At 51.0% G+C, this 18,166-nt stretch overlaps 1 protein-coding gene across 1 annotated transcript; it reads left to right on the top strand.

The window, feature by feature from the left end:
• Positions 1–5,901: 5,901 nt before the first annotated feature.
• On the top strand, positions 5,902–15,504 carry DENR (density regulated re-initiation and release factor). The gene is made up of 8 exons (XM_090291337.1): positions 5,902–6,039; positions 6,672–6,786; positions 9,045–9,064; positions 10,110–10,194; positions 11,881–11,964; positions 14,104–14,220; positions 14,971–15,110; positions 15,218–15,504. The coding sequence occupies exons 2-8, from the start codon at positions 6,681–6,683 to the stop codon at positions 15,260–15,262; spliced, it is 597 nt and encodes a 198-aa protein (XP_090147463.1). The 5' UTR covers positions 5,902–6,039; positions 6,672–6,680; the 3' UTR covers positions 15,263–15,504.
• Positions 15,505–18,166: the final 2,662 nt, after the last annotated feature.

The following is an 18,166-nucleotide window of genomic DNA, read 5'->3' as shown; positions in this document are numbered from 1 at the left end:
AAAAGTGAAGTACACAGTGAGCCCCATACGTGGGCCCAGAACTACCAAGCGTAAGCACTTTTCGCGTTTGCTGAAGTGTAAAATTTTCACCAATGTCATTTAAAAAGTTTTAATAAACCATTTGGAACATCCAAGACCCAAGAGAAGCTACCATCTTGCTCTCGAGAAAGCAACCCTTAGAGGGTGTCCATCCTTTCAAGGGAGAAAAGGGACAAAACTCTCTTCTCAGAAGAAGAATGGGCGTTTTGGACTCAGACCCAAGCTAACAAGGTGGACGCATTAGCGCTGAAGGGAGCTCAATGGTGGGGGGTAAACTGAGCCCGGGTCACTCAGCGGTCCCCATTCATGGGGGCCTCCCCCCACACGTATGTTGATTCCAGCTTTCTGTGTGGCATGTGTCTGGTAATTTATTGCAAATATGAAAGCATCAGAGTTTGAGATGTTATTTTACGTACGCAACTGGGACAGATTGTGGGCCCTATGATGTCTCTGTTTGGGCCAGGCCTTGTTCTGAGAACTTTAAAATGCCCCCTTGAGTAGGGAAAGAAAGGAATGAAATGACAGCCCATTTATTTCTTTATTTTTAGCTAAAGGTTTTATTTATTTCTTTTTAGAGCGAGGGGAAGGGAGGGAGAAAGAGAGGGCGGGCAACATCAGTGTACCAGAGAAACATCGACTGGCTGCCTCTCGTGCCCCCATCTGGGAACCTGGCCCGAAACACAGGCATGTGCCCTGACTGGGAATCGAACCGGTGATCTTTCAGCTTGCAGGACTATGCCCAACCCTCTGAGCCGCACCAGTCAGGGCATGACAGCTCACTTAATCTGCCACAGTCCATACCAACCTGCCTGACACGTGTATTGTAATTAGTAGTGAAAGTACAAATTATTATAATGTTTTTCACTCTTGCAGTCATTTGGGAGCTTCATCAAAGCTGCAGATTTGTTTAGGAGACTGCGCTCCGCAAGGCCATGCTGTGCCCTGTGTGTGTACCAATGGGGGCAAAGGTTGGCAGACGCTGGGCTGGAGCAGGTCTTAACAAACCTCTGTAGGGGCTGCCCACGCCCTAAGCCCTTGCATCCAGCAGAACTCATTTGAAAGCGCTGCTCCAGTTAAAACTGGCTTCAACAAAAATGGGAGCTTGCTGACTTTGATAACTGGAAGGGCCGGGGTTAGAGCTGACCTCAGGCGTGCTGGGATCAGGGGTCGAAGTTCCCCGTCTCCCAGCTCTGCCCTCCCTCGTGCTGACTTTCTCCCCAGGCCTCATGGGTGTAGGCTGGCTGCCAGCGCCCTCTGAGACGCAAGTCCAGTGGCAAAGAGCCTCTTTTCTGGAAGTTCCCTCAGAGCGTGCTGGGGGGCTCAAGCTCATTGATCTACGCTTGATCAATTCATCACTGCTACCACAGGACCCCGCGTGCGGATGGTCTTAGACCCCGGTTACGTGGCTCACCTCAGACCAGGGTTGCGAAGTAACGGACGGGGGAGAGATGAACCCCTCCAGATCGAAACAGACCGGTTACAGAGACGGGGTGCTAGAAAGGCAACCCACAAATATCTACTCCACCCCAAGGAACCGTCTTGAAGATGCCCAGAAAGAACCAGATGGGAGAGAATGTGTGGCTAAGGGCCAAACCATCCCCAAGAGTGGGGGAAAAGCAACGCTCCGGTTCTGGAGAAAATAGGTGGTATGACAAGGTGTCACCTGTGGTGAGGAGCCACTTCTACTTCAAGGAGCCTGGGGAACTCCTTTTCTTCGCTGCAAGACTTCTCAGAAAGGGGCAGAGCGTGGCTTCCTCCGAACCACGGGTCTTGCAACATCGCTTCCCCGTCGCCCCCAGCCCGGTCTCCCTCTGACCCCTTCCTTCAGGCCTGCTTCGCTGGGCAGCAGGGTCCCTCTTGTCGTAAAGGAGATCCTGCACCCGATCTTCTGGTGGGATCATTGGGAATGCGTTCTGTGAATGAAAGGGGCTGGGGTGGAGGTGGGGAGGGTGTTTGATTCTCACAAGAGGAAGCTCTAGAAGCAAGACAGGCAGGAGCTGATATGGTGACTCAGCAATGCTGTCAGGGACACAGGCTATTTATACGTCCCTGTCCCTAATAATCCTTAGCATGTGTACCTTTGTCCTCAGGCCAGCTCACTCCTGCTGCGAGATGGCCGTGGCACCTCCCCCCGGCTGTGTTCAGGATCCAGTTGGAAAGAGGGGAGACAGGTCAAAGCTCTTTTTTAAAAAATCTGAGGCCTCGTCTTTTTATGTGAAAAGTGTTAATATATATATAATTTATATATTATATATTTGTAATAACACTTTTATATATATATGTAACTGATTTTAGAGAGAGAGGAAGGGAGAGAGAGAAGCAGCGATCTGTTGCCTCCTGTCTGCACCCCAACAGGGAGCTGAACCCGCAGTCCTTTGGTGTACGGGACAACGCCCCAACCCACTAAGCCACCTGGCCAGGGCTTACATAATATGTTTTTAAAAGAATAAAAGCATGGCTTTTATCCAATTATAAAATAAACGTGTCAAAGTTGATTTCACTCTGTAATTAATAAGGGACTCAATAAGACGTTAAAACCGATTCAAAGGAGAATCGCAGCTCCTCCAGACACGGTTACTTGCATTTCTATGGACAAGAGCTAGTTGCATGACTATCAGTTCTTTTCTACAACTTATGACATTGTAAAATAGCTCCAAGACACCCAAGAGAACGCTAGCCAGGACACCCAGTATTCTTTTTGTCCATTTAAAAGTCCTTCACAGTGCTTCCCGGCAGGAGAGACCCCCTCCTCAGCATCTGTCTGTGTGTATCTCGGCGACCAGAACTGTGTCACTTAGTTACCTTTGCTGCAAGGGATGCTGGGAAATTTCACCTGCTGTCTCATGTGAAATGGGATTCTGTTAGAAGGGAAATCTGCCTCACCTATACACCCACTTGCTGTGTTAAGGGCACTAGATTATTTAATAACTTTTAAAACCATTACTGTATTTTTTCCTATTACCATTTATCTTCTTCACATGCTCTCCCACCCCCACCCTGCCCTCCCCTGCATTTAATCATTTGTAGCACATGTGAGTATGAGGATGGATGTAGGAGACATCTGCTGTTTTTGATGCATCAGCATCACTTCCTCTCCTGGTCAGACGGCCTCGCATTGCTTTTGGGATGTACCCTGTCCCCACTCTCCAAACCCAGTTCCAAAGGTGGACACTCCTCTCAGGTCCTGTCTAGTTACGGTGACTGATTTAGGGATGAACACAGCTGGAGCCAGGCCAATCAGACCCAACTTTGGGATGTTTGACAGAACAAAACTAACTTACACTAGAAAACAGCAACACTTAAATCTGAAAGACAGCGTCCATTTTCTGACAATGCTTGGTGTACAGGTGGATTCTGTGTCCTTTCCAATAATTCGGCCTCCTCTCACAGAGCCTGTGGCTTCCTGGTGAGAAACCTGTGTGACATTTCTTTACTACCTTGCTCCTCCTTTTCAGACCTGAGAGCTGACGGGCTGTGGCAGGCGATGGGACTCGCAGATCTGGGTTTAAATGCCAGCGGCGACCGGCAGAGCCCACGCAGAAAACAGAGCCCCGTCTAAGTATGTAAAGCAGAGGAGAATTTCATTCAGGGGAATGGAAGACTAAACCGAAGTAGCTGAGACATCTCAGTGACTAGCGGCAGCAAGAAGCCATGACCACTAGAGTGGGGGCCGTGTTCCAGGAGCCCCCCACCCAAGCAGAGAGAACCTGCTACTGGCAGACTTGCTGTGCAAGAGGGTGGGGTGGGGTGGGGTGGGTGGGAAGGGGGCCACTCACAGGGCTGCCTCCCACTGGCTGCACCTCGCCGGAAGCTCTGGGACGAGGAAGCGTGGGAATACAGTCGATGCCGGCCAGCGCCCGCTTCCCTGCAAAGCAGAGCGGGAAGAGTGAGGGATGGAAATGAGGGCGTCGGGTCGGCCATGCAAGACTGGCCCCTCCATGTTTCATCACCTCTAAAGGGACACTGGCTGTAAGATGCAGCCTTAGTTTGTGCACCACGAAGAAAGAAAAAGCCCTGGTCGGGCAGCTCCGTTGGTCAGAGCATCATCCGCCTCGACAAGGGCTGTGGGTTCGATCCCCAGTCAGGACACAAACAAGAATAAACAATGATGCATAAACAAGTGGAAAAATAATTTGATGTCTTTCTCTCTCTCTCTCAAATCAAACAATAAATATTTTTTAAAAAGAAAGAAAAATGCTTCCAATTAACAATACAATGCTCAGGTTCCGTCCATTGCAATGCGTCTTGTTACGAGAAATGTTAAAACGTGAAAAATATGTCTTAAAATCAATAAAACACACTATTAGGAGTATGATCTTAAGCCTATGTGAACTTAACTCATCTCCACCTTTGGGCTTTGATTTTTTAAATTTATTATTTACTTTTTCGATTTAATTTTTATGGCATGTTTTCCCGATAACCCCCTCCCCGCAGCAGTGGGTTTTGATTTTACCATCTGGAAATTAAGAGACAATAATACCTAGCTCATGGGGTTTTTATAAGGATTAAATCAGCTACCACGCCTGAGGCTGCTGAGCGACAGTAGAGACTTTGTCTCTTGTTCGCTGTATCCGGGGTGCCTAGCGCAGTACCAGGGCACAGTGGGAACCCAAGGACGTTTTGTGGAATGAGTCCCTCTGGACTCTGTATCCCCCAAAGAGCGGGTTCTTAGCGCAGAGTGGGAGGGGGGGTGTCAATAAGCGGAAGCTATGCCCTGGCTGGTGTGGTTCAGCAGACTGAGCGCCGGCCTATGAACCTAAAGGTCGCAGGTTCGATTCCCCATCAGGACACAGGCCTGGGTTGCGGGCTAAGTCCCCACTTGAGGGGGCGAGAGGCACCCGATCGATGTCTCTCTCCCTCTCCTTCTCCCTCCCTTGCCCTCTCTCTAAAAATAAATAAGTAAAAAATCTTTAGAAAAACAAATGGAAGCTATTATTATTGGAGTCGGAAGCTATTATTATTGGAATCAGACAGGCTTGGGAACAAGATCTTTCACTGATGTCATCTGAAGCGGACTCTTGCGGGGAGGAAACTGCTCTCTTCCTGAAGAGAGATGTTAGAGTGGAGGCCACGGTCCGGAGGAAAAGACGAACCGGATGGGCTCATGGAGACAAAGTTCGTTCCGAACAGAACACGGAAGGGTGCTGGCGGCGGCGGCGGCGAAGGACGTTGGCAAGGAATCGGGGGGACTAAGGTGCAGGATAAAGCGACACGGAAAAGAACGCCTCGCCCCTCCTCCTCCACAAAGCGCATTTTTGTCCCCAGCGCTCCCCGATCGTCGCGGCCCTGCCAGGGCTGTCGGGCGGCTCCCGTATCACCAAGGGGCCCCCGCGGCAAAGCGCACACCCCCGGGCGTGCGCGCGTCTCCCAGGCTGCAGCCTCCCGCGGGGAAGCCGAGACGGGACCCACGCCACGCACAAGGGCAGGGAACCGCGAAGAGAGCGACGGAAACGTCGGCAGGGCGGCGCGATCGCGGGCGACGAGGAAAACCTCAAGGGCGCCGACTCGGTCTCTTTAAGAACAACGCGGCCAGCGCGGAACGGGGCTGAATGAAGCCCAACGCCTTTTCCAGCCGCGGCCTCCCCGCCGAGGACAAGCCTCCAGGATGCGTCCCAGGCTCCGGGACAAAGTTCCCGTGGCTCATGAACACGGGGTCCCAGCGGGTGGCGACGCACGTTTCCTCGGTTCGGATCAGCCCGCCCGGCGCGCTCAGGCTCCCGCGGGTAACGAGCGCCGCCTACTGGGAGTCGGGCTCTCGGCCGCTTGGCCCCGCCCCCGAGCGAAATGCGCATGCTCCCCAGTTCCTCATTGCCTTTCTGGCTTCTCGCGACAGCCACCCAGAGGCGGCCTGAGTCTCGCGATAAAGGCTCATTGTCTCGCGGGACCGCGCCGGCAGACGGGCTCTCGGGTGGCCGAAGCCGGAGAAGAGAAGTCGCATGTGTCGCTTCAGCTGGCGGTAGTGGCGGGAGCGGAGGCGTCGGCGGCTGTACGATCGCCTGGGTAACGACCCCTCGTGCTTTTCCCACTTGGGGGAAATTCGCGTAGAGAACGTGGGGGAAGCTGAGGCGCTGCCGGGCGGAAGGGGGCCGGGCCGGGCGTCTCCGCATCCCCGCCCACATGGGCCCCGCAGGTGCCCCCGGGATCGCCCCTCTCCGCTGGGCCGCCCCCGCCACCGCAGTGCCGGGACTTCGGGCCCCTTCCCGGCTCTCCTGCGCCCGTGTCTCGCCCGCGACGCCGGGCTCCCCGCCCCCTCCCGCCCCCATTCCGCTTTCCAGCCCCTGCCCTCCGGACCCCCCCGGCGGCCCCTCCCTGCTTCGCGGGTCCTTTTCTCCCACCTGCTTGGCGGCCCTTCTCTCGCGCCGCGGGGCGCATCCCTTCCCTCCCACCCCGTCCCCGCCGAAGTTCCCCCCGTGCTTCCCCCCGACCAGTTCCTCTTGTCCCGGCGCCCCCGCCCCCCCCGTTCCCTCGCTCCGCTGTGGGCCTGATGCGGGTCCGGCCGGCAGCTCGCGTCCCCGGGAGGGGAAGCAGAGCCGGGGTGGGGGGACGTGGGGCGGGAGGACGCGGCCGCGCCCCGCTTCCCCCGCGGCCCCGAGCGGCGGCGTTGTGAAGGCGCGCTCTCCCCCCGCGTGCAGGGGTGTGAGATGGCCGCTGACGGTTCCGAGGCTGGGGGGCCCGACGGCAGAGGAGACCCCCGGAGCAACGTCAAGTTAGACGCAGACTACCCGCTGCGAGTGCTGTACTGCGGAGGCAAGTGTACGGGGACGGGCAGCGCTCCGCCAGCCCCGTGCCAGCGGCCAGCCCGGCTGTGACGGGGGGCTTCCTGGAGGAGGGGGCCTGGGTCTTGAGGCAGGAGGAGGGCGTGGGCGAGGCGGGTTCAGGGGCCTGTAGTAGGACAGCCTTGGGAACGGGTTCTTGGTTCGATTAAAAAATAATCAGTAGCTCGGATCGGCTTTTCATCCCCCTTGAGTATTGCTCATCGTTTTCAGTGCAGAAATACTTGTGCATCGTAAGTGCTCTGATTTTATTAGCACCTTGGAAACTTTCAGAAAACTTGGAAGGTACAAAACAGTAAAAGGGCGAGTAAATAATAAAAATTTAAAAAGGTTTTATTTATGTCTAGAGCAAGGGGAAGGGAGAGGAAAAGAGAGGGAGAAAAACATCAGTGTGCAGAAGGCACATTGAAGGGTTGCCTCTCACGCGCCCCCCGCCGCGGACCCGGCCGGCAACCCAGGCCTGTGCCCTGACCGGGAATCGAACCGCTGCCTGTTGGTTCGCACTCCAGTGCTCAGTCCACTGAGCCACACCAGGCGGGGCTCAATATTAATTTTTTTAAGAAAATATTTTCAACCACTGATGTGCCCCGCTTGGCCATCTACTACTCCTCGTGTGACCTCGGCCGATTCCCACGTTTATAAAATGTATCACAACAGACGAGGTCAGAGGGCTGTCGTGAAGAATAAATGAGACACGTGCTCCCGAAGGCCCCACCTGCTAACGCCACCCTGTTGGGCGGAGAACCTCGAGATGGGGCTTAGAGGGACGAAGACATTCAGACCAGCGCAGGAAGGCTCATGGGTGACGGCACTCTGTTCTCGTGTATCACGCCGGCAGGCATGTGATGTCAGGTTGTGCCGCTTCGTGATGTGAAGTCTGCGGGGGGCTGCCAGACCTTTGCCCTGAGACGCTAGTTCACTGGGAGTAACTGATCGGACGAGGAAAATTGATTTTAGAAGCAAATAACGGTGAACTCACAAGAATTGTCCAGATTTGTTCGTTGTATAAGAACTTCCTGAACTGAGTATTACCGGAAACGATGTCCCGAGTCCTACAGCTTTCGTGTTTGCCGTGATGGTGTTAGCACACAGTTATAAACGGCAAGTGGGGCCGGGCGTCTGCGCCTGCCAGCGCCTGCCCTCGGGCTGGGGGGTGAGAGCCCTGCTCAGCAGGGGGGGGCTTCAGGACGCGGGAGAGAGAGATGCTGGGTGCCAGCTTTCTGCCGCGTCCCGCCTTGGTCACCGGCTGAGCTCGTCAACCTTTTTCATCAGGGCCTCCTCTCAGGCAGGTCACTGTCGTCCGGCCGGCGCTCAGCTGCCGCCTGTGCGCTGTGTGATGCAGCGGTTCAGGGCACGAGCTTCAGCAGCAGACAAGGGTTCAAGTCCTGTTCTGACCAGAGGCAAGCGGCCTACTGACTCCGTGTCTCGTTGTTGTCACCTGTGTGTGACGGAGATGATAATTCTCAGCTCGTGGGGTTGTGACGATTAAACATAATCACGATAGAAAGCACAGCCTGACGTGTTAGGTACCCACTGCGTGGGAATTGCCGCTATGGGTGGCGGGGTACCCCTCGCCCTCCCGCATCTCAAGGTACTGGGCACGCCGACCGACCCCATTCTTTACCTTAAAGATAAAAACAAAACGAGCAGTTGACCCGGTAATGGAGTTAGACTTACAGGTGGGAAGCCATTTGAGGCCTTGGGTCCCTCGGCCCATGTAAACGCTACAGTGACAGGGCGGCCCCAGCGCTCCTCCCCGCCCTACAGCTGTCTGGTCTTCTGTAGCGTCATGGGGGAGAGAGAAGGACGAGGAGCGTGACCGCAGAGACGGTGGCGGGGTGCCCCTGTGCTTCCCAGGTGTCAGTGTGGCTGACGGCGGTGGCCTTGGGACAAGCTGTTCAATCCCAGCCCCACTCAGGCGGCGGCGTTTGGGGAGCTGGCCCCTGAAGTGGTGGTGGGGACACCTTAAGGTGTGCAAGGTCGTCAAGGTAGCGAGACGTTCTTCTGTAGATCAAAGAGATCGGGATGATATTTCCATTAACCGTGTGACTTTTACCTTGGGCGGGGCATGATGGGAAGCTTCTACAAAGTAGCACAGAAAAAATAGAGGAAAAAGTAGAAATGAGGCATTTTATCAAATATAAAATAAAAGTTATGGTGAGTGCTGTACGTGTGTGTGTGTATCTATATATATTTAAGTTTTTAATTGTGTTTTTCTCTCCATTTCCCCAGTCTGTTCATTACCAACGGAGGTAAGTTCTTTTAAAATCCTTAAGCCCGCCCTGGCTGCTGTGGCTCGGGGGATTGAGTGCTGGCCTGCGGACCGAAGGGTTGCCGGTTCGGTTCCCTGGTTGGGGGTGTGCGAGAGGCAGCCAGCAGCCTGTCGATGTCTCTCTCACGCAGTGATGTTTCTCTCCCGCTGTCTCCCTCCATTCCCCTCTCTTTAAGAATAAATAAATGAAATGTTAAAAAAAAAATAATGTTCTTAAGCCTGTGCATTTGAGGTCTTTGATTTTACGGCTAGCTTTAGAACTTATTTTTCATTTTCATTTTTCTTTCTTTCTTTTTTTTTTTTTAAAGATTTTATTTGTTTATTCCCAGGCAGGTGCCCCGACTGGGAATCAAACCTGCGACCTTTCGGTTTGCAGCTGACATTCAGTCCACTGAGCCACAGCAGCCAGGGCTTAGCTTTCGTTTCTTATCATCTGATAGTAGATTTTCAATCTTTTTATTGAGAAATTTGGTTTAGAATATTTTTATGGTCTTACAAGTGTTTCCTTTAGATTTTGAGTCTTATGTGTACACCTTTTGGTCTTGGCTCTGCAGTTTGAATTTTTACATGGAACTCACGAGTAGTCAGGTCGCTAAGAAAACAGCAGTAACCTAACGCCAACGTGTAATGTACAAGCAGAGGAAAGCGTGCGTTATTTGCAAGACTTACGTTAACAAGCTTCTAAGTCAGGCTGTGGGCGAGTCCTGAAAATAACGAGACGCCTGTGTGCCCCCAGCAAGAAGTAGACACTTGTTTCTGTCACTTTGCTCCTCGTTCTCGTGGCCCTCCTGTTTGGTGGAGAAGAAATGAGTTACTTCAGTGAGGCAGCGCCTCGCTCCCTGTAACTTCTCATTTCTTACGGGCGCTCCCTGGCTGCATACAGGGTTCCTGCGGATAAGCCGCCCCGCAGGTGGGGGTAGTTAGTTGTGTTCTTTATGTAGCAAGTACGGGGAATGATTTTGTACTAAAATGTATTGGTTGATTGCAAATGTTTTGTTGTAACTCGGTTTGTTCTTTCCCCCCAGTACTGTGAATACATGCCTGATGTTGCTAAATGTAGGCAGTGGTTAGAGAAGAATTTCCCAACTGAGTTTGCAAAGCTTACTGTAGGTATGAACTTTTCTTCTTTCATTAAAGCTTGTGTACCTGACGCACATGCGCGCACAGCATTATTTTAAAGATACGCAAGTCTTCCTTTAGTAGGGTGGTTCTGGACTTACAACCTCTATCTATGGACTTTAACACTGTTTTCAGTTCTTGGGGTAAAATTTCTTATCTAAAATGACACACGGCTTCATGTGCCCGCTCTCTGAGTCACAGGGCGCGTCAGAGTCACCGTCCTTATGTGGAGAACAGGACAGGATTCGGGGCAGATATCTTTTCACTCATTTAACAGGTTCTTGTGAGTGCATCACGTGCTGCTGCCCTTTCAGATGCTTGGGGTAAAGCAGTAAACAAAAGATGCAGTTGGGCGTTATATTCTAGGAGGGGGACGGACAAAATAAGCAAAATAGGACAGACAACGTAATCCCGTTACAGAGCGGTAAGCGGGAATGCGGAGGTAAGAGTTCCCGGGGAGGGAACTTGAAACACTAGGGGCGGCCAGGACAGAGTTTGCTGAAAAGGGGGCGTTGGGACAAGACCAGCGGGGAGCGCAGGGCGGTCTCCGAGGGCCGGCGGGGCAGCCAGCCCAGGCCTCAGGCCAGAGCTTCCCGGCCCCCCAGGGAGCGGCCCGGGCCTCTGTGTCTGGGGCTTGTTGGCGAGGGGCGCAGGGAAGGAGGTGAAGCCGGAGAGGTAACGGGGGCCCACACCCCGAGGCCAAGTGCAGGCCTCTACCCACTGTTGCGGGGGCTTGGATGGGGGGCAGGGAGGTCGGACTTTGCTCCTCCAGCGCCTCTCTGGCCGTGGTCTGAACGGACGGAAGGGGGCACAGGCAGCAAAGCGGGGACACGGGCTGGGGGGCTCCCGCAGGGACCATTCAGAATTTGATGACAGCCTGGGCCAGATGGTAGCAGCGGCGGGGTGGAGAGCGGTCAGGTTCCGGATATATTTTGAAGGTAGAGCTGACGGGGTTCTCGGCTGCACCCCGGTGGGGGCGAGGAGAGGGCCATCCAGGGTTTTGACCTAAGCAACCAGACGAGTTGCTGGTGCCGGAGGTGAGGAAGCGTGCGGAGGGACAGACTTGCTCGGCTGGGAGAGAAAAGCGAGGCAGGAGCAGGAGGAAGGGGGGGCCGGGCCGGGGGCAGGCCTAGCAGGTGCAGCGGCGCGGTCCCGCTGGGCGCTGCTTTGGCTCCCGGGCGGCTTCCGTGCGGCACGGCCCTTGAAACTTGATGAGGCCTTTTGGGTATCGGCTGCAGGGTCACTGTTGGGGGCTGGGTGAGAGCCCCCAAGGCTGGTGTTAGAGTCGGGGTACGTGGCTGGCCCTGAGCTTGACCTGCCTAGGACAGGATGTGACTTGGGGCGGGGGGGGGGGGGCTTTATTCAGAACGGGGCTTCCTGGTAACGAGGTCAGTATGTTTAGATGCTGAATACTCCTGCAAAGTCTCCACGCTCCTTTCGTGCGGCTAAAAAATCACCACCAATCAGAGACTTCGCTTTGTCTCCGTCACCATACACTTAACCACAGGCATCGCAGAGTTAGACTTCCTGGGAATCTAGCAGCGGTGTCATTCGCTTTATGAATGTCATGCTCGGTTGTTGGCCAACTTATTTGTGTACGCAGTTGCTCGAAGGTGATACTCTTTAACAGTAGTAGGAAGTGATGTTAATGCTTTTGGATTTCATTTTTGCATCTAGAAAATTCACCCAAACAAGAAGCTGGAATTAGCGAAGGTCAAGGAACAGCAGGAGAAGAGGAGGAGAAGAAAAAACAGAAGAGAGGTGAGCCCCGCATCCGTGCTTTGAGGCCCCAGACCTGCCTCCTCTCTGCCCGAAGCGTGAAGTCATGAGAGCGACCCCGGTGTGAGCGGCCTCTGCCTGTTGCTGTCATTGCACGTCAGGCCCTGCAGAGGGACACAGGGTCTCGCTGTCGGCGCGTAGCGTGTGGTAGGGCTTGGGTTTCGTCAGGGAACTAGACCTAAGCAACATGCTTTGTCCGCCATGTGCACATAAAGCAAGCTCACTGATGATTTGAAAACTTTGTTACCTTATTAAAATACTTGTGTATTCTATTTAATTAGAGTGAGGACATTTATATAAAATTTTTCTCATTACTTCTGACAGCTCAGTTGAAGTTTTTTCTTAAAGACTATTTATTTAGTTTTAGAGAGAGGGAAAGGAAGAGAGAAAGAAAGGGAGAGAAATATCGATGTGTGGTTGCCTCTTGTGCACCCCTAGCTGGGGACCCGGCCCACAACCCGGGCCGGGCACGTGCCCTGACTGGGAATTGAACCGGCGACTCTTTGGTTCGCAGGCCGGCGCTCAGTCCACTGAGCCACACCAGCCGGGGCGGATTTTTTTTCTTTTTAACTGGTGTCGCCTGTGTCTGTCTGCGTGTCCGAAGATTAACTCCTGCTCTGGCTCCTGCCCCTGCCTGTTTCTCCTCCTTCATTCGCCCTTGCGACTAAAATTAGCCTATTAAGTATTTTCAGGACTTTGCATCTTTTAAAAAAATTTCCCAAGAGGCCATGTCTGTTTTCGCCTTATCCTTCTGCTTCCCTTCCCGGCCAGGCTTCTTCCGTCAGAGGAGACTCTGTCCGTGCTGTTCCGTCGCTCCCTGCTCACTGCCCCGCCTGTCCCGACCTGCTGTTCACGCCACTGGGACCCTCCAGTGAGGGTCACCAAAGACCTGGGAGTTGCTGAGCACTGAGGGCATTGGGGGCCCCCTCCTGAAGTGCTGTGCCTTCTCGGCCTCCGCGCTCCCCCTTCTCACCCCCTCCCTGCTCCCCAGGCTTCCTGCGGACTTCTCGTCCCCCTGCCATCTCCCAGATTGGGAGTCCCCAGGATCCTGCCCTCTGACCTTTCCATTCTGCACGTTCTCCTTGGGTGGCGCTTCCACGCTCGCAGCTGGTGCCGCCGCCGACACTTAATCCCCCGGCCGGTGTCCCTAGTCCCGGCGCAGGTCCCCCGGGCACCTCAGGGGCGGCCCTCTCAGAGTCAGCCCCGTCCCGGAGCTGTCCCTTCTGCTTACCTGCTTTGGTTAATGACAGCGCAGGTTCCCCAGTCCTCTCGGCCGGAGGCTGAGACCTCTCTCAAGTTCTCTTTTCTGTCCCTGTTCGTCACTTCTAAGTTCTGTTGCTTCTCTCTCTGTCTTACTCTCTGCCCTGGACCAGTAGCTGCCATTGCTTTGGTTTAGATTTTGGTCCACGTTTGCCCGAGCCACTGCGGAAGCCCCCTCCGTGGCCGCCAGCCTGGCTCTTCGCAGGCCCGCCCTCCCCGCCGTAGGCTGGTCTCTTAGCACGTCAGTCTGGTCATCTCCTTCCCGCGCCGTCGGTCGGTGGCGGGTCTCCTTCCTCCGCGGAAGAGGAAGCGGCCACGCTCGGTGTGCTGCTCCTGTGGTGACCGGGCCGTGCGTGCTGCTTTCCGGGCCGCCCGGCTCCGTCGGACCGGTGCGGCGCCTCGTCCTGCCTCTGCGCTCGCTCCCTGTCCCTGGAGCGTCCTTTCCGAAACCTCTCCAGCTTGGACAGTGGCTTGTTCTGCAAGAGCTTCGGTGCTGCTTCCGCTGGGAAACCTGCTCTGTCCTTCAGAAGCAGAGTAAATGCCGCGTTCGTGGGTCCTGTTGTCGTAGGTGGCAGGGCGCCGTGATCGTGTCCCTTTCTTTGTCTCCCTTCGCTGGACAGAATCCTTACAGGGGCAGGGCTGCGTCCTGTTCGCTTCCTGTCCTTAGCTCAGTGTGTGGCACATGTCACTTAAATATTTATTGAGTGAATACCCACGCACATGTTCATTAATTCTGTACTAGAAAAAGACGCTTTAGAAATAATAATTGGTACCTTTTGCAAATAACAAGTGTAAAGACAGTGTTCTCTAGTTTTGTTGAAGTGCAGCGATTAACACTGCGCTCCTGCTTACCGAGTACAGGTGGGCGGGGTCAGATAAAGCAGAAGAAGAAGACGGTGCCACAGAAGGTCACCATAGCCAAGATCCCCAGGGCGAAGAAGAAGTACGTCACGCGAGTGTGCGGACTTGCGACGTTTGGTGAGTTTAACCTTAAGTACATTTAAAATGTGTGAGCTATATATATTTTTTCTCTCTTAAAAATATGGTACCATGAAAATTTCAATTTTGAAGAGATTATATTTTGCAGAGGGAGCTGCTTTTACTTTTTCTTTTCCAGAATTTCGGCTAGGACACATTTTATGTAGAATGGGGAGGGCGAGATAAGGTCCGGGTGGAAGCCTCCCTTGGCCCTGCAGGCTGGGTGGCTTGTCCCCTCCGGGAATGACAGCAGAGGGGGAGGGCCAGTGGTGGGGGCAGAATATCCTGCTTCAGAGCCTCATCAGGTCCTGGAGCCTCAAATGACCAGCGGAGCGGGGTGAGATTGTAGACCCCAGTCCCCTCGTGTGACAACACAGATTGCAGAACGGTCACTGGGCTACATCTTAAATATTAGCTTTGTTTCTGAAAAGGGATAAACAGAAGAGCTTCATTGTTCTCCAGAGTATATGTGTAATGGAATCATGTCACTGGGCTTACTTTGTTGCTGTGTGAGTTGTGAATCCTGTTGGCGATGCTGTTTTATGTGCTGAGGTTTTAGCTGGCCTGGAATCTTTGGATTTTTAAGACCACTGTATGTGATAGTAACCATTGCTCTGAAAGGAATCCGAAACCCGTGAACATGTGGTCTCTTTTGTGAATTTAAAATGCAGATCAGATTTCAAAATGGAAAACTATCCTTGACGTACAATTCTAATTATAGTCTTGCTGTTTCTTTTCTTAAAATAACAGAAATTGATCTTAAAGAAGCACAAAGATTTTTTGCTCAAAAATTCTCCTGCGGTGCCTCGGTGACAGGGGAGGACGAGATCATCATTCAGGGAGACTTTACAGACGACATCATTGATGTCATTCAGGAAAAGTGGCCAGAGGTGGGTAAATGGGCCGTATCCACCTGTAGAGAGAAGTTTTTAAAGCAGGTTGCTTCCGTGTTATTTGGTACTGCAGCTCACGACATGTACTTATTCATGTTTTATAGGTAGATGACGATAGCATCGAAGACCTTGGAGAAGTCAAGAAGTGATTTTGAAGAGTTGTCTGTATTTAATGGTCTGAACTGAGAGCTGGTATAGCCAAAGGGGGAGAGGCCTTTTGAAAAAAAAGATATTTATCCTACAGTAAAACTGTAGCCCCCCTCGCCCTCGGCGTCTCACTGTTGCGTACAAGGCTGCTTGTTTTTTTATTGCCAAAGTCTAATGAGCAGGGGAGACCGTCATGCTTCTGCATGAAGTAGAATTTAGTCAAATAAAAAATTTTGGTCCCTTGGTACTGACTTTTCTCTTTCTCTCTTTTAAACTTTTTATTTTTGGAAAAACACTGTAGACTTTTTGTGGGAAGTTTATCTGTTATTTTTTAAATGGCCATGATTTAATCAAATCATGATTTCAAGTTGAATGTTTTAAAGAATTTTAATTTGACTTCATCCCCAGTACTATCTCCTGGCTTCTTTGGTGTGATAGTTTTGAGGTGCTTGAGCATCGGATAGATTTGTGGTTGAATTGGCTTCATTGTTACCGACCAAATCCACTTTGTGGGCACATCAGCATGGTGGGAGTTGTTCAAGCTATTCTGGGTGATATTTGGTGGAGTATATTAAAAGCCTTAAAACCATCTGCACTGTCCGACCCAGGAAGCCACTTCTTTGACATTATCCTAAAGACAGAGGTCTTGTGCTCATCGCGATGTTATTCATAATATCAAAAAAATTGCAAATGATGTAAATGAAAAATGGGGAGATGGTTGAAATGATGGTGTGTCACATGGTAGAATATTACACATGGTTTTGAGCGGAAGGCCATTCCCAGAGGCTGAGAGTTCTTGTTCTGGCTATACATCATGAGTGTAAAATTCTGCTAACCAGTTGCAGATATAAACCCATGTTGGCTGGGGAACAGCAGTTAAAACATGTTTTTTTCACAAGAGAAACTGACAATTTTAATGAATGCACTAAGTGAATTTAAACTTTGTTTTTATAAAGGTCTTAAGTCAGGTGCTACAAATTGAAAAGAAGACTCATGGTATTTTAATTGCTACAAACACCTTTAAGAAATTTAGAATCTATTGTCTATTGCCATGCAAATTACAATCTTGAATGTTTTTTTTAATAATCAAATTCTTAGAATGTGTAGTAAAGATATAAATTAAAGAAAATTTTGCATTAACTGTGAATTTTACTAAATATGATTATTATCTGATGAAGCAAATTTATCCATCAAGACCATTTGGTATGTGTTATGTATGTATTTTGTTGGTGCTGAAAGATGTCTGTGTGCCTGTATCAACATGTGTGACTTCATGTAAAGATTCTTAATGTTCACAGTTCTTGGCAAATGCAGTTTCAGTCCATATACCGCCAGCAGTTGAAGTTATTGCAGGAAAATGCGGGATTAAATTGTCCTTGTGTATAACACGTGTGAATCTTTTTCTTTGACCTGAATTTTAAAATGCAGCATAGTATAATCTCTGATTAAAATGTACCAATAGAACAGAGATGGACTGTAATTCATACATTCTCTTTATGTGTGTTTTATGGAACATTTTCACCATCTAGTATTTTAAGCAAAAAGAAGACTAACCCTTAAACAACCTGACCTCATAACGTGTGTAAGAGCATTGCCATGACGAAGCTGGTAGCTTCACATGCAAACGCAGTTTTGGTATGTGGTTTTTATTCATTAAAGAAAGAGGTGCCGCTAGTGATTTTAAATTTCTTTTTAGCTATTACATAGAAACCTCAGTCAATCAGCTGTTGCTTAAGATGTAATGCATGGTAGCTTTCTCACTTTTAGTTAAAAATGACTATTTTAAAGATGATTCTCCCTTTTAGAGCGTACCTTTGTTCTTTACTACATTTCTTAGGAAATGGGGAGGGAGACCGGGGTAAGTCCATTTAACCCATCCGTTTGTGTTAGACTGAGCGCAACAGCAATGCGGTGTAATTCTTAAGCTCTCCAAACATTTTGTGTCATTTGAAAGTTCCAGCTTCTCTTTCAAGATTTTGTTTTAAAGAAAACCTGTGGGCATGAGTTTAAAATATTGAGGATTTTGATTTGCAACTAGTCATACTCTCGCCACATCCAAGTAATATTCACAGCTGCGGTGTCATGAGGTGGACCGCACTTACTGTGTTCATACTTTTATAGCGAGGGTTTGGCATGTGGTCGCCCGGCAACCAATGGCATTTTAGGGCTTCCTTAAAACACACACACACACATCTTACGATGGTGAAATTGGAAAAGCATTTGGATTAAAATGCTCCCCAGAAGGAAAACTGACATGCAACCACTGTGTTTTGCATCTCCTTCCACTGACACACTGTTCTTAACAACTAGTCAGATTTTTATTTCTTGATTTTAAATTGAAGGTGTTGTCTTGTTGGTTCTGCTAAACACGACCTATCCTAAGGAGGCACCTGTCACCCAAATCAGTAAAGCTTGAGAACAGGAAAGTAATTTTGTTCCATTTTCAGATTTTATAAACAAGGGCATGTTTTGCTCATTCATAGTCAATCCAAAAGTAAAGCTGAAATACCGTAAGGCTGTATTTGGTAACTCGTCCTGCCAGTAACGCCCTCTTACCAATTAAGCAGCAAGGGTGGGTGACCAGGGCTTAAAGGTGATTATTATTATTTTTTTTTATAGTTCAGTTCCTGTATGACAGGAGTAAAAGGGGGAAGAAGGGGGGACCATGAAACCACATGTGAAAAAGCTTAGGTTCAACCCAGAATGTGGCCAATTTATTTGTCAGGATAAAGTTGCAAAATTCTCGTTGCTATTCAAGAGCTACATCTCGAGGCCAAACAAAATATTTTTTTCTTTTCATCTGCGATTCTCAGTCGAGAGCCGTCTGCTGTGCTGGCCAGGTGTCTGCCCCCCTCCGTTACCGGTTGGATGCCGCGGACTGAGCTCAGCGCCAGGCGCACGCGGCA

This window comes from Furipterus horrens, unplaced genomic scaffold, assembly GCF_987537825.1.
Source record: "Furipterus horrens unplaced genomic scaffold, mFurHor1.1.pri manual_scaffold_11, whole genome shotgun sequence".
NCBI lineage: Eukaryota > Metazoa > Chordata > Mammalia > Chiroptera > Furipteridae > Furipterus > Furipterus horrens.
This window is presented reverse-complemented; position numbering and strand designations above follow the sequence as displayed.